General features: G+C 36.4%; 1 protein-coding gene across 10 annotated transcripts in view; it reads right to left on the reverse strand.

Moving 5' to 3' along the window:
* LOC150108741 (uncharacterized) overlaps positions 1–22,900 on the reverse strand; it is a 189,706-nt gene that overhangs the window by 60,016 nt on the left and 106,790 nt on the right. Inside the window, exon 3 of one of the 10 annotated variants that reach the window (XM_090416204.1) lies at positions 11,526–11,864. The exons of the other annotated variants lie outside the window; for them this stretch is intronic. Coding sequence (XP_090272330.1) covers positions 11,669–11,864 — 196 coding nt within the window. The 3' untranslated portion in view covers positions 11,526–11,668. Of the gene's footprint in view, positions 1–11,525; positions 11,865–22,900 lie in introns of those variants that run through there. 10 annotated transcript variants of the gene reach the window in all.

Raw genomic sequence — 22,900 nt, forward strand, 5'->3', positions numbered from 1 at the left:
TTTAATATGTGTATAGAGTGTTCTAAGCAGAATGATACGCCATTCCACAAAATTTTATTGCTAATGCAGCTCCGAGAAGAAGCATTCGAAAAAAGTTTAGCTTCCAAGAAGCAAAAGAAAATCAGTGATTTTTTTTACAAAGAAATAAACTTTTTTTGTGTTGTGTACAAAAAAAAGTGATATTTTTTACGTTCTGAACTATGCAGTTTTATTAAATCAGAATCCTCAATAATACAGGTATATACAAATTAAATTTTTTACTAAAATAAACTTGTGTACTGTATTATTTTTTGTTTTACATTACGGTACAGTAGCTTATTTTTCTATCAGTTACTTCATTTATTTACAGAATTAAATTGATGTACCATTAGAATCTGATTAATTTTGTCTTAAACGCTAGTTATTGTTGTCTCTTGGGGGAAAATTCGTTAATCCGAACGGGCTTTTATTAGTTCGGATTAGTATGATACCACTGTACTCGATTACTCTACCTAATTTTGCATAATCAGCAATGAACTGAATATTTCCTTTCAGGTTATTTCCTATATCACTTATGTACAAATTAAATGGTAGTGGTCCTTGCGGCACTGATCACTAGCTTTCACCTGGATTCTGCTCCTCTGTATACCACTTTTTGATATGTCCAGCAGCAGTAACTCTCTTATCTACATAAACAGTATTATATCCATCGCTATTTGTTATAATTTGCGTAACAGAGTTCCATGTGGTATTTGGTCAAATGCCTTTGCAGAATCATTGTGTAGCCATTCCCTTATCCAACTCAGCTGTTGCTCCATTATAAAAAGTTAGTAAAGTATTAATGCATGATTGACCCTTCAAAAAACCATGTTGCCCCTAGGGTATCATATTCCTATCCATCCATTCTCGAATTCTCTTTTTGACACATTTTTTCATTACTTTTACCACCACTTGCAAATAATCTCTGATTATTTGCAAGGTATGTCATGATCAGATCTACTATGTAAGAGTAATGGTTAATGAGAAATCACTGAGTTTCATATTTCTGCTGGCATTCCTCTGACTAGGTGGCATTATATCTCTTTATTATTACCCTTGACAACATTTTCAAACTAACGGAAAAAAGGGTACCGAAAACTCTTGAAGATGATGTGTTTCAGGTAATGTGTTAATTAACTCCAACATTGAAAATACCTAAACCACCTATATAATCTGCATAAACATACAGTTAATTAAATGATCAGTGAACAGCAATAAAACAAATCCTAAAATATAAAGATAGAAGGAAATTTACACTAAATATCCACTCTTGAAGTAGATTTTTAGTGGTTTGTTTCGTATATTGACACTCTGACATAGCAAAAAGAAAGAATGCTCTTAAATTTCATAATAGTCTAACTAATATCTGGAAATCCAAACTCATACCAAAAAATTTTTTTACAAATTTAACTAGTCAAGTCATATTTACATAAGGTCCCCAGACATGGAATACTACTCAATGTGGAATAGCAAGCCTGACTTAGTGGATGATGTACATGCTCCCCAATCCACAAGCTGTTGGTACAATCCCTGTTGGCACAGATGTTTGTGAACACCATCAGCAGGAAGGAGATGAATTTCAGAGCCTGGTGTAAGACCACTTCCTAAGTTACTGAAGAACTGAAGTAGTTTAAAAAGTTCCATGTTTGGTCTCTACAGCAATGTTTCTGGATTATGTAAACAATAAACAAAAAATATTTAAAAATAAACAAAGCTCCCTTAATCCATTCACCTACCCACCCATGGTACTAATGTACTGTAGGTTTACAACTTTTTATGTTGTGGGAGTTATATGTAAAAAAAAATAACATCATGAACAGCTTTGATGCAATGTGCCTTTGATCATTATTATGATTTACATGGCAAGAAAATATCCCCAATATTGCCATTCTTGAAGAAAAACCCCAAAAGGCCTTTACTAGAAACAGTTCAGAAAAGCCAAGTGTGGTAATTAGGATACTACCAACTTTTCAGTACAATCCAATAAATGGAAATATTGGGGGGGGGGGGCAATAAGAGAGAACAATTTGGTCAACCTTCTTTTACTAGACTTTATTTTCATGAGTTGTTGTGTTATTATACTCATATTTGTGTGTGTTTCCCAGTTCATACTTCAATAAACTATGATGACGATATATTAGCATGTCTTGTGGCAGCAAGGAGATTAATTCTCAATAACTCTACAGGTTGTACTACAATTGCTACCATTAGCTAACCTTTCTTTGGTAATTTCTTGTGCATAAATTGGCAAGATGTGTCATTATTTTATTATTTATTGCTTTTTTTTGTTCGAAGAAAAAAAGCATTTTTTTTCCTTCGAACTTAGGAATGCAAACCTTACTGTTATCCTGAAGCAAGTGTACGTTTTTTTTTATCTCTCCATCTGCTATTAAAAAAAATACGTGGGGTGAATTATCCATTATAACGTAGCCAGTATGCACCATAAAGAATAACACAATAAAAAAACTGTTTATCCAACCAATTTCCTATGCTCCGTAGTACACATCATCAGGAATAAATATAAAACTTATAAATTAAAAAAATATTGTATTAAAATGCATTTCTAACATAACAACGTCATTACATAGAACAGGAATATACACATTCTCTACCTTTTGCAATTTGTTTTGGGCAATTTCCCTTGAAAGCAAATCATTCTCTAAATTCCTAAACAACTACTTGCTAGAATTAGATTATCTTAGTCATTTTAATTTCAAGCATAATAATTTAATTAGTTGCTGGACCTTTTTCTATAAATCAAAAACAAGGCAGCTGAGAATTTTGGTTTGGAAATTCAAGTTCAAATTCTAAACAGTAGTAAAATTTCATTACACTTTTTTCAGACAAGGCAATGATAGTTCACAGACCATAGGATTTTTCTGAAAAAACAGGTAAAATGACAAATGCAAATTTGATTGCTTTATCCTCAGTACCATCGACAGGGTGTAGCATAGAGGCAGCCTGTCTCATGGCGCAGCTTAACAAGGGCACTCGTTCAGCCATATTACGGCAGGTGGTGTCGCTACGCTAACAATTCCTGTTAGCATAGCAAGTGCAGAAAAAAGTTTTTCCAAGCTTAAACTAAACTTAAAAGTTATTTGTGAACAGCAATGACCCAAGAAAGATTGGTTGGTCTAGCAACTATATCGATAGAGATGCACATAGCGTATAATTTAAATTTAGAAAAGTTATAAACAGTTTTATTGTGTGATATCCCTGTAGAACAAACATTTAATTAATATTTTTATGTAATCGTTTGCATTAATGTTTCTCTTGCAATAAAAACAAAATAGCAATTGGAGATTTTTTTATATTTTTGTCTTATAATCCATCAGGGGTGATATTTAATTGTTTACCTCAGGGTGTGATCTAATCTGGCAATGAACCTGTTTATCCCCTTAATATCAGGTGGAAACCTCAATAAATTCCTCAACAATTTTAACTGCAGCCATACCTATTTGAGGTCAGGGAAGTATTTTATGGCTGATGCTGATTCTAAAATAGTCTCTTAGATCCATAGTGATTCCTAACTGCTAAATTTAAAACTGGGATTAAAGTTCTGAATGTGGTTAATTTCTATGCTCCTACTGAGGGTTCAAAAGATGGAGAGAAAGAGAGTGCACCTTTAACTAGTTACACAACAGTGTTAAGAAATGTGATATAATAGTTATTTTAGGGGATTTTAATGCCAAGGTTGATATTGATTCCAATTACTGAGCAAGAGTAAATGGACCATTTGACATTGGTAACTGAAGTGACAATGGTTAGGAACACTTCCATTTATGCTAAATGGATTGAGAATACCTGTTTCAAGCATAAGGATATTTACAAGTACACTTGGATGTTGCATGACATATCCACAAGAACATGATTGATTATGTTCTAATTAATACCACTACCGCTAGCTGTGGTAGTGGCCAGTAGACGGTGCTGATGTTGATGATTGGTGGTAGAGGTTCGGTGTAGTGGTAGAGACGAAGAGTTGTACAATGGGTATCCTCCTGCGATGAGTCTTCGGACTCCTTAGAGGTGTCACGAATAATAATAATAATAAATAGCATTGTCTTTACCTGGTATATAGATGTTGGTTGTCCTACTTGTCCATAGTATGAATGGTTGCAGCTGCAGGGTACCTGGTACATTCCAGCTAAATTCAGAGGTTGTAGCTGGTCTTTGTGGCAGCATTATTCATAAGATTGTACTTTTTTAAGATCTTGGCCACCTTTTCTGAGATGCCATGAATATAGGGGGATTGTGAAGGTCAGCGATCCATTTGGTTGTCTTGTTACTAAGCTATCTAGGAAGGACAGATTGTTGTTACTTTCTATTTATGTTGTGAATTGGATCCTTGGATGTTGGTTGTTCAAATGGGATAGGAAAGTGTGCAAGATATCCTGGCCATGCAGCCAAATTATGAACAAATTAACTACATAGTGTAACCAAATAAGCGGGTTAAAGGAGGGAAGAATTTAGAGCATTATTTTCAAATGTGTTCATGAAAAATCTAACCAAGAGGGGAGAAAGAGGGGAGGTCATGACTGGACCCATTATTTGTTTGTAGGATTTTCCTTGCCAAACAAAATAACCTAAGTTCATAGTGAACTGAAAGAGGGCTGAGATATCAGGAGGACATTCTGCTTGGATAAGAGCCAAGGTGTCCTTAAGGGGGCATTTGTGAATAAGAAGGAGACATCAAAACTGACCATTAAGTCAGTGTGGAGTGTACAAGTCTAGTACACAAGAGGTCTTGTATACTGAACTTAAAACAAAATGAGTTTTTGATTTGTGACACGGTATCGCTAGTAGTATAAGAAAGCACTTTGGCTAAATGTTCAGCTAGTCTGCAGACAGGCGAGTCTATACCACCTACAATTCGATGCAAAGGTACATTCTTTATGGATTTTTGGAAGTCCATAAATCTGGAGGGGGGGGGATTTCCGAGATGTAGAAGGGCTTTATATTCTATGATGGGCAGGTTGCTTGCAGGAGTTTTGCCTGTGATAATACGTCGGCTATGTCAAATCTAATATTGTTGGCCTCACTGCAAGAAGGCTGTAGATTCCATGCTTGATCCGGATCATAAAATCTTTGGTCAGTACGTGTCGGGGTACGATGGCAAAGTTTTAGCTGCAACTGAGTTTGCTGGTGGTATCTGCTTTGAGGATAGTGGTGGATAGATAAACCATGTTGTTTTTGGGCAGTCTTGGAGGCACTAGTAAATTTTTTGTTAGGTTTCCAAACTTTTGATGTGCTGGCTTTTTACTTTTGTGAATTCCTTGGCTGCCGATGCATTCAAGACAACTAAGAGGATCGTTGAAAGGTTAGCATTCAGCATAGCAGAGATCTCCTCTTGTAGCTTTGTTGGTTCAGCAAGCACAGAGTGCATTGCACCAATTTGCTCCTGCAGTATGGCAAAGCTAGTGTGCTTGTAAATGCAGAGTACCTTGTTTGAATGAAGCAGGTATTTTAATTTTACACAATTGGGAATGACTTTGTTATCCCTACACTGTTTAAGGAAGGCTAACTGGTTGAGTTCCCTTGCTAGTTTCTATTTTAATTTACCAAACTTGTTGTAGTAAGTTAAGCCTCATCCTGGTGTTTAGGGTTATATGTTGATTCTCCAGCATCGTGTTGTTTAAGGAAATTAAAACGTAGACTAGATAATAATTAAAAATATTTAATTATTACTTCCTGTATTTCACCGAAGTTAAATCAGCATCTTCAGGGATTAATACACTGGTATTAAACACGTGCACGCAGGCACACTTCAATAACAAAGATGGAACAGGAGAAATATGGAATGACCTAAAGTCCTATAATTATGCCACCTATTGGCTTTGGTTGGGTGTCATTGACTGTTGGGCTGACTGTCTGCTGATGAGGATTTTCCCATATGAGAGGCAATTTGATGCAACCATATTTGTGTAGGTTGGAATAGTTGGTACGAGCTGCAACAGATTTGAGGAAGAGTTTCTCGAATTAAATTTGCTTCGGTGCAGTAAGGTGGCTTTTTTCCAACAGATTCTATCCAGGGCATTTGAAACAGATGTAATCCTGGTGCTCTGATATACGGACTGGCTGTCCTACCTTTGTCCATAGTATGAGTGGCTGCAGTTGCAGGATACCCCCCCCCCCCCCCTTAAACCCACTATTTGGCTATGCTATGTGAGGAATGTGTATGTAATTTGGCTGTATGGCCTGGAAACCTTACACACTTTCCTATCCCATTTGAACAGCCAACATCTAAGAATCCAATTCACAACATAAATAGAAAATTACAATGATCTGCCCTTCCTATATGCCCAAGTTACAAAACCAAAGAGTTTGGTTTTGTAACTAGTGTGTAGGTCAGAGAAGAGTTCTCTGACCTTCACAGTCTACAGAAAATGTGAGGGGCAATAGCGGTGGAAACAGATGTAATCCTGGTGCTCTGATATACAGATGTTGGCTGTCTTACCTGTTGTCCTATAGTATGTACAACTGCAGATGCAGCCTAACCATTCCCTCCCTCTAAACCCACTATTTTCTAAGCTATGTGGACAATGTGTTCACAATTTGACCACATGGCCGAGACACCTTACACACTTTCCTATCCCATTTGAACAGTCAACATCCGACGATCCAATTCACAACAAAAATAGAAAGTAACAACAACGTGCCCTTCCTAGATACCCTAGGAAGGGCACATTGTGACAATACAATCAAATGGATCTCTGACTTTCACAGCCCCCCCCCCCCCCACACACACAGGTAAATAATTCATCAACAGTCACATCATTCCCTACCCAACAATTTGGAACTATAAAAACCTTAGTCTTCTAGGCAAAATTAATTTTGCTCAGATAATATTGCACTCAATACAGAACTCACCAACATAAAAATACCTTTTTTAGCTATGCTTACATCTCCCATGAAATAAAAGGTATTTTAACATTATGTACCTCCACCCCCAACTTCCAAACATAGATTGCAGCAAATCCATCACCATCCTCTTTATTTGTGACATCTCAGGAAAGGTGGCAAGATCTTAAAAAAGCATAATCCTGCGACCACTTATAAACTGCCCAAAAAGATAGCAACCCTTATCTGCTCCCCCCAAAGACAGACCAGCTCCAACTGTTCATACTATGGATAAACAAGTAGGACAGCCAATGGCCGTATATCAGAGCACTAGGATTACATCTGTTTCTACCACTATGGCTGCTCAGGATTAGCAGACCATGTCCTGGATACACAGCAGAGGATCCATTGGAAAAAAGCCACCTTACTTCACCAAGACAAATTTAAATCTGAGAGGCTTTTCCTTTAATCTGCTACAGCTCTTTCCAACTATCTGAACCTAAACAAACATGGTTGTATCTAACTGCCTCTCATATAGGAAACCCTCAGCAGCAGCCAGTCAGCCCAACAGCCAATAACACCCAACCAAGTCCTATTGTGGTACTGTGGTGTAATTATAGGACTTTAGATCATCCCATATCTCTCCTATCCCATCTTTGCTACTGAAGTGTGCCAGTGTGCACGTGTTTAATACCAATGTATTAAGCCCTGAAGATGCCGATTTAACTTCGGCAAAATATAGGAAGTAATAATTAAATATTTTTAGTTATTATCTAGTCTATGTTATTAATTTTCTTAAACAACAAGATGCCGGAGAATCAATGAATAAGCCTAAACACCAGGATTAATAATAAATGGATAAGTTCTGCTGAGATAAACACACAGATAGGATCTGACCGCTACCTTTTTAAGAGTGCACTGCAATTAGACTTCAAAAATGTATTCCAAGGCTACTACTATTTCTTTTACAATGAAACAATGAGCAATACTGATATTGCTAGCATTTACCATGATTAATCGTTCAGATGTTATGAAAGAGCTATCCTCTAACATCATGATGCAGAAAGTGTGGAGGACATATATCAAATAGTTGAGTTATTACTAAGTTATGATTTCGAAACAGTGTACCATGTTGGTGTGATACTGCACTGCCAGGTTAGATGGCATATTGGTCCATGCATTATGAGTATGTACTAGAGAATTAACACTTCCTCTGACCAAGCTGTTTAATTTAAGCCTGTTCTGGGAAGGTTCCAATGATGTGAAAGGAAGGCAGAATCCACTGAATAAAGGAGGCTCCAAGATAAAAAACAGAAAATTATGGGCTAATCAATATATCAGGAGTGGTGGTTAAGGGATTGGAGAAGTTGATAAAAGACAGAATTGAGGATGAAGTGGACAAGAATGTGATACTTTATAAGAGGCAATATGGTTTTGTGAAGGGTGGGTCTTACTTTTTATAATAAAGTAATAATGGAATTGGATAAAGTAAATGCCTAGTCAGTGATACTGATGGACTTTGCGAAGGCATTTGGTAGGATTCCTCATGATACTCCACTGCATAAACTGGAGCGATTGGAAATGAATATGATGATTTGTATTATAGAGTTGCTGATTGGCAGATATCAAAGAGTGGTTTATGAAGGATTTGAGTTCAGGAGAAGTCAGGTGACAAGTAGTGTACCTCTGGGCTCAGTACTTCATCCTTTTTTTTTGTTTAATTTGTACATGATATAGGAAACGATTTGACAAGAAATATCCAGTTGTTTGCTGATAATGCAAAATTGGGAAGAGTAATAGTCAATGAAGGTGACATAGAGATCCTACAGGATGACACAATAGTTAAAGGTAATGTACTCTGGGAGGAAGAAATCACATACTGTGTACTATATTGATGGAACTGAACTGCAGGAAGTTGATGAGGTCAGGGACTAAGGGGTGATTGTCAACAGGCAGTTGAAGTACAGAGGGTATATTGCAAAGGAGGCCAAAACAGCTCATCGAATTACATGGTTGTTGAAGAACACATTGACTAGCAGAAATAGGGAGATTACTGCTTCCCACAGACCTTCAGTCTATTATTATGTAGAATATTCCATAGCCCTGCCACAATCTTTGTCACTCACCTCTGGATCCTCGTCACCATGGAATCCAGGTTCTGTGTGCAGTAGACCAGGCCTTATTAATGCTGTTCTTGAGATGAAGTTTAGGGGGCACATTGCAAAAGTAGCTAAATCAGTTCATCAACTCACTTGGTTGTTGATAAATACCTTGACGAGCAGAGACAAGCAAGTTATTGTACCTCTGTACCGAGCCTTGATAAGACCTCATCTCAACTACTGTGCCCAGATTTGGTCACCTAGGTTCCTTCTTGATGGGGAGGAGGTGGAGAGGATCCAGAGGCGAGTAACTAAGATGATAGCAGGTCTATGGAATGAACCATATGAGAACAGGTTGAAGATTTCTGGGTTGCAGAAATTAGTTGATAGGTGGAAAAGGGGGAGATATGATTGAGACATTCAAATTGTTAAAGGGTTTCTATAGGATTAATTCAGAGGATATTTTTGAGATCAGGACTGGTGATGGGAGAACTAGGGGACACATATGGAAGCTGGGCAAGAGTGTGGTTAGCAGGGGTGTTAGAGCTGGGTTCTTTACTTTTAGAGTAGTAAATGAGTGGAATAAGCTGCCAGAGTCTGTTGTGGGTGCTACAATGGTGAGTGAGTTCAAGGCAAGGTATGATAGATACGGTGAGAATGTCATATAGTAGTGTGGACATGATGTTTAGGGCGACACTACTATATGACATTCTCACCGTATCTATCATACTATTGTATCATTTTCATTAAAACTTCTTAATTATTATTACGGGCGACTCCAGGGAGTCCTTAGACTCCCTGGAGGTAATAATAATTAAGAAGGAAAGTGGTATCAAAACTGGTGATGTTAATCTTAGCTCTTTACTTCATGCAGATGATGTTATATTTCTGAATAAATTAAGCAAAAGTGTGCAAGATTCTCTGATTAATTGAATACTGTATTTTTCGGACAATAACATGCACCCCAAATTTATGAGACAATTTTCAGAAAAAAAAAATTATTATATAAAAATATTCACAAACCTTAAATTTGATTTATTATTACTATAATTTGTACCAGCAGCATTCAGCTTGTCTTCAGTCGTCTCAGCATTATCACTCATCTCGTTACTGTCACTTTTCATTATTACGAAGAGTGATAAACTCTTTGTAATAACAATTCGTTATTACAGAGTGATAACAAAGCTATTGTTATCACTCTCTTCAAAAACTAAGTCATCTTCAGTACCATCCATCATGTTAAGTACCACATTTTTTAAAAGATTCAATAATTGTCTCATCCATTCAAAACTGCATACGCTTACTACTATTGATGGCAGTAAATTTTCGGGGATTCCCACATATGCAGCGAGACACATATTTGGCTCGCATTGAAAACGTGGGAATCCAAGACTTCTCGATATCACCTACCTTCAGACCATAAGACACCCCAATTCCAAGTTGATTTCTCTACATAAAAAGGTGCATCTTATGGTCCGAAAAATATGGTAATTGTTGTAATAAATTTGGTATGAAAATCAGGAATAAAAAGACAAAGACAATGAAAAAAAGGCAGAAACACTGAAAACCTCAAGTGTATCCTGAATGGTGAACCTATAGAACAAATAAAACATTTCAGCTATTTAGGCACAAATTTTAGTGAAGATGGCAAATTAAATATGAAAATAGACAGAATTAGCAAAGATACTATGGTAGAAGTCAAATGAATAAATTTATATGGAATAAGAGAGCAATTAGTCAAAACACTATACTATGATACATAGTTTAGTGTTATATTATGATACTGAATACAAGACTGTATTCAAACCAGTTTTAACTTAAGGATCTGAGAGCTTGTTAGAACTTAAACAATTCATCAAAAACTGCAAATTGACATCAAACTAAGAAAGAGACTAGTAAAGACCTTTGTCTGGTCAGTTGCATTACATGCATTGAAAATCTGGACATTCCTTAAGCAAGATCAAAAATACCTAGAGCTCTTCGAGATATGATGCTGGAGGCAATTAACGAACGTGGGTGGGAAAGAAAAGAAAAGCAATGACAAAGTTCTCAAAGAAGTTGGGGAAGAATGAAGTATATATTAGATACCATAAAGAAGAGGTGACTCAAATGAATAGGACACCTACCAAGCCACAACTTGTTCTCGAATTTCCTCAAAACAGTAATAGAAGGGAAAATCCTGAGTAAAAGAATGAGGGGTGACCAAGAATGAATTTCATCAAATAGCTATGTGAAGATTTGGGAAGCTGATGACATGAAGAAATGAAGAGAATCTCTGAAAAGAGAATAAATCTTGGGAATGGTGTGCTACAGCCAACCAGTCCATGGACTGAAGGACCACACAACGACAATCAAAAACTGGAGACCACAAATATGAGAGTTCTGATAAAGATAGGCTAGTGAACAAATGGCATCAATGGCAGTATCACATTAAAAATGAGGATATTAATATTTTATTATTATTAAGAAAGAACTTGCACTGTTAGCATTCAGAAATGTGTTAGTAGATCTAATATAATATTAAAAAGGTGGTATGAAAAGTTTTTGGCCTAACAATGAAAAAACGAATTTAGAATTTCAAAATTATTTTTATTTTTCAACATAATCTCCCTTAAGACTAATACATTTATTCCAGCGATGCTACAGCACCATTATCCTGTCCCTGTAGTGGTTCTCAGTAAGATCTGCAAAATACCCATTAACAGCTGCAATCACCTCTTGATTTGAAGTAAAACACCAGCAAGGAAGAGTTTTAGTTTTGGTAAGAGATAGAAGTCAGAGAGAGCCAAATCTGCGGAACAGGGTGGATGATCCAACAATTCATAGTGCAGATTCCTTAATTTTCCCATTGCCAAAACATCTTTGTGGGCAGGTACCTTGTCCTGATGAAAGATGATTTTTTTTCTTCTGCAACCAGAAAAAAAAAATCATGAATTTTTTTCATCTAGTCTGGTTAAAGATTGAAATAATATTCTTTTATCCTTTTCAAATTAATTGATAAACAAAATGCCTTTAGCATCCCAAAACACCAATGCCATGACCTTATCTTCTTTGGCACTGAACAACTGGCTTCTGTTTGGATTCTGGTGCATACTGGTGAATCCAAGTCTCTTATGTAGTAATAAATTGACACACAAAATCAGTTTCATTCTTCTTAAAACGCTCCAAGCACTATTCAGAGATTTTCATGTGAGTGCGTTTTTGATCTGCACAGCACCCATCTCGAGCAAAGCTTTTTCATTTGCAATTCTTCATGCAAAATATATCCTACATGTTCTTTTGAAATTCTCATAGGCTCAGCAATTTCATGCATGACTTGCTGGTCATCCAATACCATATCGTGCACTGATTAATGATTTCCGGTGCTGTTACACTTTTTGGAGGTCCTTCACGTGGATCATCTTCAATACTGGTATGGCCTCATTTAAATTCGGAAGCCCATTTCTTAGTTGTTGAAAATGAAGGAAAAGAGTGCCCATAAACTTTTATGACTTTAAAATGAATTTCTTTTACAAAGAATTTTATAACCACATGATACTCAATTTTATCCATACAGACAACACTTTGGTTCCGACAGCTGTATAAAAAAAACTACTTGATAGAATGACTTGCAATTTCACATGGATGCTTATGACAGATGTACCAACTTAGAAAAAAAAAAATTGTGCCGATAGAATTGTGCCATTTATGGTCAAGGCCGAGAACTTTTCAGACCACCCCACGTAGAATGGGAGAGGAAAGATTAGCAAAACAAGTGTTCTTTGAGAGGTTGGCAGGAAACTCAGAGGAAGACCTATAAAAGATCACATGCATCTGCCCTATCCAGTCATGTTCTCAAACAATCCTCATGATGATCTATAGAGTCACTGAGTTTGCAGGGATAAATCCGAAAACATTTTTCGCTGCAGTGATGAGTTTGAAAGGAAAATCGTGGAGTCTAGGGAAATCCTCCTTAATCCTGAACATTTGAACAACAATTTGAGTTACAACATCCCTGATAGCCATGCTGCAGTTGTTCAATACTGGTGTTCACGAGAACTTGCAAGCTCGCATGCAACAAACAATAGCGCATTAGATAGAACAACTTGAAAAATACAACGTTTTTGTGTCAATTACGTATTGCATTTTTTGCCTGTAATTCTCAGTTTTTTGTAACTTCAATTTTTATTACTGTGTTCTACCTTTAGTGGATACCTGAAGAAGGCTATAAAAGGCTAAAACTAGTTGTATCATTTTCATTAAAACTTCATATTTTATCATCTCGGTTTAGAATTCATTAACACTTTCATTGCCAAGCTGAAAATTGGAATTTCGTGTGGTGGGCAAATTTTTTAAATTTTCTTATTTAGTTACCGACATCCACGCGATAACGCGTGATCGGCCGTTTGGTGAGAACTCGCATCACGCGTATCGTTCAATGCCAAGCTGAAAATTGGAATTTCGTGTGGTGGCCAATTTTTTTTTTTAAATTTATTTTTTATTTAGCTAGCGACGTCCACGCGCTAACGCGTGATCGGCCGTTTGGTGAGATAGCGCATGATTGGCAATGAACATGTTAAATATTTATTCTTTAAAATGTACCATTACAACTGAGTAGAAGCTCAGGAATACACACACACACACATATATATATATATATTTAGATAGGATTTAAAGGTGAGGCCTTTAAATCCTATCTAACTTTGGAGACTGAGTGGACAGTTCAATCTCCACCGGTAGCCAATCAGAGATAGCTGTCCCATGTGTATCACTAATTATAGGTGTACCAATGAAGAGACAAGCAAACAAGTGCTGTCATCCCTTGGTACCTAACAGGATATGTTAGTGTCTAAAATAATGTGGGTTCTATGTTTCATTTTCTTGAGTTAATGGGAAAATACCTGAGTTTTTAGAAGAAAAACCCACTTGCCAGAGATCGACTAACTCGGGAACCAGTTGAAGAAAGGCTTAGAAAAGGTTCTTCCAGTCAGCGACTAGTCTTGAACTATAAGTCTATTTTCATGCAGCCAAGTGCAGAGGTTGCAAGCGTCACTTCCATTGAACTACACAGGCCTACTCGGCAGTTAGTAATTATTATTATTATTATTACCCAAGACCCCATGGAGTCAAAGACTTATCTGGGAAGACCTTTTATCATACACACAGCTCATCGTGCCGTGCTTTAAACACACTCAAATTTTCTGCAGACTCCACTCTCAGGCAAGTCATTTCAATCATTTGCAACTCTGCATGAAAAAACCTGCTTTTCACTCCCCTACTCACACCCTCTTTATACAGTTTTCAGGGATAACCTCTGGTTCTCAACTGATCTCCCACTGTTTTCTGTAGCGCCTCTCCAACATTGATCCTATAACAACCCCTTACTAACTTGTAGGTCTCTATCATATCTCCCTTCTTCCTCCTGTCCGACAGACTCTGCAAATTGCATCTTCTCAGTCTTTCCTTTCCTTATATTCAACATTCCAGAGGTTAGAAACTACCTTAGTCAGTCTTCCACATCACTTCCCACTTGATCTGATTCATTCTCTCTACTCACTTCTCTACCTTCCAGCAGCAGTCTCTCCAAGCGACTCACACCATAACCACTCAAATGCAGTCCGTCTCTCTTATATAGTTCACTTCAAACTCATTCCACACATTAACAAACTGTACTCCTGTCTCCCACATTTCAACTAACATATCATTCATAATCCTTGCTCTCAACCTCATCTCACCACTGTCATACCCAGGCAACATACTTACTACCCGTCCTATCACATTTATTAATGCTACTTTTGTTCATATGATATCCTTATAGTTGATAGATAAGAGGGAAGGTGAAATGCACAATTGCTTTACATCTGATTTTATCTCAAACCTTCCTGCACCTGTTTCAGTTCTAACTGCTAAATGACAACTTAAAGTACTGCTATGCATTTATGCAATATAGTGTTTTGAACAGCGTTTCTCTAGGCACGTCATCATATGTCTTTTTTTTGAGATATAGAAAATGTACATAAATATCCTCTCTAATGATTTCTCAATAAATAAAAATTTGGTCCTTCAAAAATTCGTTTTTCCCAAGTTTCTCTTGTACAATTTTTCTTAATATATATTCTAAAGCATAACTGCATAAATTTAACCTGGAACACTCAGTGGAATATCTCTGTAATCCTTACTAGGAGTTTTTTCCCTTCTCCGCACTTTAATGGATAGGTGCAATGAGTGCTTTACTCCTATCATCTAAAAGAGCTGACAGTGTTTTACTTCCCAGAAACTCATGTTTTTCATCCTGCAACCAGACAAACTGACCAGGACAATACATGCAAATTACACATAAAAATATATTTATGCATAAGACTAAATATATATTTTTGTGCATTCTAAAATTATGGAATCTCATATTGGCTTCCTGAAAGCCAATATGAGAAGGTCATGGAACTTAAATGCCTGTAAGTATTGCAGATTATTATTTATTTATTACCATTATTGTTAACATTCTCATTTCTCCAAATTTTCCTGATATTTCTCTGTCTGATATTCATTTATTACTCTGCTGTTCAGATCTCTAACAAGGAAAAAACTTTTTCTTTATGTAACTTGCCTTCTCTAACAGGTTGAAAAATTCATCTACTTCTTTTTTAATAGAATCTCCTGTGAGACCAGAGACACAAATTAATCTCAGTGTCCAATTCCCCATTTTGAAACTTACTTGTATCACTCTACTTAAGACTGCATACCAAAGTGTTGAATACTATAGTTATGCTTTCTTTTCACTGAGCACTATTGCTTGAATACAACATTTTATAGTATCTGATATGCTTTAGTCTTTTTCTCAATAACAGTAATTATGTTGATATTGTACTTTTCTAATTCTTCTATTAACTCCACCTGTTTTCCATTGATACTGCTCATGTTGATGGTGCCTATTTTTAATTCAGTTACTACTACTCACTTTGAGCAGATTTAGCTCACTTGTGGGACTACACTGTGACAAAAAAAAAATATAAAAAATAAAAACATAAAATAAATTGATAAACATTTGGAAAATTTTGCCAAACAAAAAAGCAAGAACAATTTCTTTATATATATATATATTTCTTGTTTTGTAAAATTGTAATCAATAAAAATGTTTAATTTTTAATGCTGTTTAACAGCATATATTTCCAATAGCTAGTTATCTTAAATTAAAGGCACCAATAAAATGATCCCTGAACTCTGTATTTGCTAAGGCTGGAACTTAGCATATACAGTCTTGAGTTTGATTTTGTTCCTGTAGCTGACCTTTTACTGCTTATGCTGGTTCTCTGGCAAAAATATTTAGGACCTTATTTAACCAGCATGATATTTGTATGATTATAAATAATTCTGAAATACTTTTTCAAATGAAGAAATGACTCCTTCAATTTGATAATTCATTACCACTTGAGTCAATAAATTCTTCAATACATCAACTTTTACTTTTAGTTGTTCAGCAAGCTTCACTATTTTTAATCACTTTTTTAAAACTTTGTTCTTACTGCAATTGCACACAAACTGTGGATAAAATGGTTTTCTAAACCAAATTCATATGATTTTATGTAACCTCTTCTTATGCTAGTGCAATGTTTTGTAAAACCTAATAAATATTATAGGACTAATAAATATACAGCATAATTAAAAGAACACACGTATTAACCACAGTGAAAATTATTTCATTGTAAATATTTCATCCTAAGTATCTTAGGACATCAACAGTACAGTATGTTAAAGATACCAAGCAATTTTAAACCTGGTTTTACTCCATTTTTCCCAAGTGAGCAAACAGACAAAATGTCAAGTTTGCGCCTGCAATTGATGCAAGACTAGTTGATCCCACAGGTAGTGCAAGACCAAGGCAACTCGTGGTAAAGGTGGAGCAAAATGGAGTAAAACCAGGTTTAAAATTGCTTGGTATCTTTAACATAATTATACCCAAGTTAAAAATACTTTCTACAACAGTACAGTAGTTTAAACAATAATAGGAATAACATACAGTTAGGGCGCATGATTATAATAGAATCTCATTAAACATGCGTAACGTGTTTAAAAGAGAAAAAGAAAAAGTAAAAAAAAAAAAAAACTAATAATTATTTTACACAATTTTGTATGACAATTTCCCATACTTTAGGAATAGTAATGTTGTTGCGGTTTAAATTTGGTCTGTGTAGTAGGGCTTCAGAACTTTCTATATATAAACGTTCATGTTTATATAAAGATCTATGTAAAAGTTTAGACTTTTCCCAATGGATCCTATGGTTTGGATTTTCAATTCCGTGTCGAGAGAGGCCAGATTTTTGCGGTTTAAAAAGACGAATGTGGTCTTGATGTTCCGAGATGCATATCGGAACCGACCTACCTGTCTGTCCAAAGTAAGACAATTTGCATGAGCATGGAATCTCATAAACGCCAGGCAACCTCAAAGGTGAGAGTTTGTCCCTAGAAGGTAACAAGTTGTAAATTTGGTTGATAGGTTTGTAAGTAGTGGCAAAATTGTATTTCTTCATAATTTTAGAAAGACGTTCGGAGATGCCTTTGACATAAGGTATGGGAATCCTATGGACTTCTTCCTGTCTGGTTTGATGAGTGGAGAAGTGACTGATGATTTTTTGAGTTGTTTTCGGATTATCTCCATTTAGGATGGCTGTATTTTTGATTACTTCTAATTCCTGGTTTAGAGATTCTTCAGAGAAGCAGAATTTGTGTACTCTGGAAACTAGTGATTTTATAATGCCAGCTTTCTGAGATGGATGATGAGCAGAAGAATTCACATTCACAAAGTGGCGTGCTTAAGGGTCAAAGCTGTATAACTGAGAGGAAACCTCCAGATAGCCTTTAAAGGAATGTGGAGAACCGACCAGGGCTTCTGACCTAATGTCCAATCCTCACCTTCTCGTGGTACACCCTGTTGGGTATCTACTTGGATACTGAACGAACGAGGATGGGCTGGCAATTTGGGATTTAGCCGATCAAATTGTATTCTTATTGGTTAAACCAAAATAAAAAATGATGGTACAACATGACAAAATTTCATGCCGGCTGGGGCGTCGCCTGGTTAAACAAGGCCCCCGTTGTGTTCGCCAGGAAACCAGGGCGAACAGCGAAAAGTCAGCTACTGGAACAAATCTGAAAAAACAGCCCAACTCAACATCACCAGAGTTAAAGATCGGTAACATCAACATAAGAAGCCTGAATGGCAAAGAAATGGAGCTAGCTGAGGAATTAGATAAGTAACAGATAGACATAATACGGGTGACTGAAACAAAAAAGACAAAAACTGGTGAGATTTTTCTGAGTAATAAATACAAAATGTTATATTCAGGCAATGACAATCAAGGAAAAGAAGGAGTAGCCATAGTTTTCAACACAAAATACGAGGCTAATCTTCTTGAATGGCAGTCAGTCTCAAGTAGAGTAATGTGGACAAATATGAGAATGGGAACTGGACAATGAGACTTATTTATGCCTAAGTGGAGGAATTTTTTGAGGATTCAGAGAAAGCAGCTGACACAATGAAAAAGGAAAAGTTGGTCCTTGTTGGGGATCTCAATAGAAGTGTAGTAAATGATTGTCACACATACAAAAATATATTGGGAAAATTTGGAGAAAAGAGCAAAGCTAATAATAATGGCAAATATCTGTTGGATTTCTGCTCAGGATATGGATTGGTTATTAATAACACCATGTTCCAGCATAAAAATGTGCAAAAATTCACTTGGAGAGAAGAGGCAAGGAATAAGAAAAGTCTCATTAACTATGTTATTGTTGATAGGGATGTTTTCTCCCTGGTGCAGGACACCAGAGTGTACAGAGGATTTGAAATTGGAAGTGATCACTATTTAGTCTTGAGCAGCATAAAATTGAATTTCATATTGAAAAGAATAACATGTAAGAAAGTTTTAAAAGCAAATAAAAGTTGAGCAGCTCTCAGATGTGAACTGTAGACTGTGTAATCTTTGTAGTATATTTCAAAGATTATTGAAGAAAAAATGAAAGAGTTTGAGAACAGGAATCAAACCTTGGAGATTCAGTGGCAAGCCTTGAAGAAAGCCCTGACTGATTCAGCTAGAGAGGCATGTGGTGAAGTTGTCTGCAAAGATAGCAAAATAAGAACTCCATGGTGGACACAGGAAGTTAAAGGGGCAGTGAAGGAAAAGAAGAAAGCATATCAAAAGTTCCTGGCAAATAAGTCAGCTTGTGCACTTAGAAAATACAGAGAAAAGTGCAAGAATGCTAAACACTGTGTAAAACTAGGTAAACAAAAGTAATGGGAGGACTTTGGCAAGAATATAGAAAATAAATATCAAGAAGGTGGCAAAATATTCTGGAGGTTGTTGAAGAAGCTTAGGAATGGAGGAAAGAGTGCTGTAAAAGGAGCTAGAGATGATAAAGGTGACATGAAAATGGGAGAAAAATATATCCTTGAATTATAGAGTAATTACTTTGAAAAACTGCTAAATGAAACAAGCAGTGATGACAGCACAGTGGTAAAAAACACTGACTATGTCAGGAATACATATCCATACTTGAAGTAGAAAAAGCCATCAAAGGCTTGAAATGTGGAAAGGCAATAGGAGTAGATGATATTCGACCAGAAATGCTGAAGTATGGTGGTATAAGAGTCTTACAGTGGCTGCAGTGCATAGTTCAGAAAGCCTGGAAAGAGGGACGAATTCAATGATTGGAGTAAAGCTCTCATAGTACCCATATATAAAAAGGGAAATAAAACTGATTGTGAGAATTACAGAGGTATTTCCCTAATGAGTGTTCCTGGCAAGATTTATGCAAGTATACTTGAGAAATGGTTGAGAAGAATTGTGGAAGAAAATCTTGGTGAAGAACAAGCTGGATTCAGGCCAAATAGAGGCTGTCAGGATCAGATCTTCACTTTACGACAAATAGCCAAGAAAGCATGGGAATATAACAAAGATCTGTATTTAAGTTTTGTCGATTTGGAAAAGACATATGACAAGGTATCAAGAGAGAAGCTATTCAATAGACTACAGTTATATGGTGTCAATGGGGCATTATATCAAGCAATACTTAGTCTTTATTTGAGTTGTAAGTCAGCAGTTAGAATTGAAGGAAGTACAGGAAGATGGTTTAATGTTAAATCTGGTGTGAGACAAGGATGTACATTATCCCCTCTGTTATTCATTATCTATATGGATCACATTATGAAGGAAAGTGGTATTAAACATGATATCAAAATTGGAGATGTTAATGTCAGCTCTTTGCTTTATGCAGATGATGTTATACTTCTAACTAAATCTGCTACAAGTCTGCAAGATTCTCTGACTAAATTAAATAACTGTTGTAATATATATTGTATGAAGGTCAGCAATAAAAAGACATAGACAATGAAAATAGGTAGAATTGTTGAAAATGTCAACTGTGTTGTGAACGGAGAACCTGTGGAACAAGCAAAACATTTCAGCTACTTAGTCACGATTTTTAGTGAAGATGATAAATTAAATATAGAAATAGACAACAGAATCAGCAAAGCTGGTATGGTGGGAAGTCAACTGAATAAATTCATATGGAATAAGAGAGAAATTAATCGGAACAAACACTAAATTAGCTGTATACAAGACAGTGTTCAAACCAGTTTTAATTTATGAATCTGAGAGCTGAGTCAGAAGTAAAACACTTGACGAAAGACTAGAGACCATAGATATGAGAGTCCTGAGAAAGATTATAGGTGTGAACAGATGGCATCAATGGCAATATCATATTAAAAACGATATTAGGAAAGAACTTGACATTGTCAGCATCTAGGAATGCGTTAGCAGAGCTAATCTCAGGTGGTATGGTCACTTAAACAGAATGGGCAAAGAGAGATTAGTAAAACAAGTGTTCTCTGCGAGGTTGGCAGCAAAACGACCCAGAGGAAGACCAAGATATAGGTGGATTGATGCAATACAAAGTTCCTTAGACGATAGAAATATAAGATCTGATAATGTTGGAGTCTTGACAAGTAACAGACTGATTTGGAGGAAAATTGTAGATAGGAAGTTAGTAATGATGTAATTTTTTTCATGGAGTACTATCATATTCTGTACATCCTTTGAGGGTACATGGCAGGAATTTGATGATGATGATGATTATGATGATGTTCTTGATGGAGTTTGGATGTTTCTTTCATCAAATTGTGTTGCCTGTCATTTAGTGCGTTAATGCTGATTTTGATGTCTTTTACCGTTTGCAACACTTCTATCACTGCTAAATTATTATGTTTGACCAAATCTTCATATTTGCTAGTTTTTTTGTTATTTGTTCGTTCTGTTTGTCGAAGAGTTCTTGCACAATATCTACTAAGCTGGCTTTTATAGTCTCTAGACCGTTTTCTATTAGTATATTTAAAGAGTTGAAATTATAGGACTCACCTGCATTTTTTTGTCTGTTCAGTTCGTCATCTGATTTTGCCTCCGGTATAATCGCTGCATAGTAGGTGGCTGCCTTGGGTGCATTTCTTTGTTCCTACTGCAGATTACACACTTCCATTCCTTGCGTGTTGCATTGGCTTTAAGTTGCCAGGTTGTTTCTGAAAAGCCGGCACATTTTAAGTGCAGAATCCTACTGCATTTCGTATAGGTTATTTGATTTCCATCAGACGATAAATCCTTCAGGATTTATCGTCTGATGGAAATCAGGCATTTGATACAATTCATGACTCACCTTTCTTCACTTGAGCAATTGTGGCGTGATTGTAAAGATGGCATCGTCCTTTGTTCTTCGCTCATTGTTGACACAGTCCTCTCTGTTCATTTCTCAACACTTCAAAATTTGGTTTCTTCTTAGCCGATTTCGGTGAATTTAAATTCCCAGATTAAAAACAGGAGTTGGAATCACTTTAAAACTATAAAAAAATGGGAGGGGGGGCGCGATATCACCGTGAGCCAGTTCGTATGCCTACACAGCACCTTCTTCTTATTAATAATAATAATAATTATTATTATTATTGTTATTATTATTATTACGGGTATCTCCGTGGAGTCAGTAGACTCATCGTGGGAGACCCAAACTAGCAAAACAACATCTGTCATATCTCTTCTTGAATTCATTTACAGACGAAGAGCTCACAACTAAGTCAGGCAATGAATTCCACTCATTCACCACCCTCCAGGCAAAAAACCTTGTTCTGACACCTTTGTTAACCACACTCTTCTTTAATTTCCAGAGATGACCTCTTGTTCTTCCATCACTATCACACAGCTGAAACATTTCCCCTGCATCAATCCTATAAAAACCTTTTAGTAATTTGAATGTTTCGATCATATCCCCTCTTCTTCGCCTATCAACCAATCTCTGCAATCCACAAGCTCTCAATCTATCAATGTAGGGAGCATTTTTTATATCACTCACCAACTTGGTCACTCTTCTCTGAACCCTCTCCACAGCCTCCTCATCTCCAAGGAATCCAGGTGACCAGACCTGAGCACAGTAATCCAAATGTGGAAGTATCAATGCTTTATAAAGGGGAATAATAACCTCTTTATCTCTGGATGTCAGTGTGTTCCTCAACAACCAAGTAATCCTATGTGCAATCTTGGACACCTTAGCAATGTGTCCTCTAAACTTCATCTCCCTATCTACCAATACCCCTAAGTCCCTAGCCTCATCAATCTCTTGGAGTACCTTTCCATCGATGTAGTACACAGCTGGTAATCTTTTAATCCCAAAATGCATGACTTTACACTTTTCCACATTGAACTGACATCCATTTTCTCTTGCCCATTTTACCAGCTTATTTAAATCCTCCTGCAAACTTTCAACATCAGCTTGATTTTTTATTGCACTACACAACTTTGCATCATCAGCAAACAACTGAATATCTCCCTTTAAGCCGTTTCCTATATCATTTATATACAAATTAAACAACATTGGCCCAAGCCCAGAGCCCTGAGGCACACCACTGGTCACCTGCCTCATTCTGGACTCGGCTC

The sequence above is a fragment of the Typopeltis vanoorti genome, chromosome 3, assembly GCF_054136105.1.
Source record: "Typopeltis vanoorti isolate ZY-2024b chromosome 3, IOZ_Tvanoo_1.0, whole genome shotgun sequence".
NCBI classification, from domain to species: Eukaryota; Metazoa; Arthropoda; class Arachnida; order Uropygi; family Thelyphonidae; genus Typopeltis; species Typopeltis vanoorti.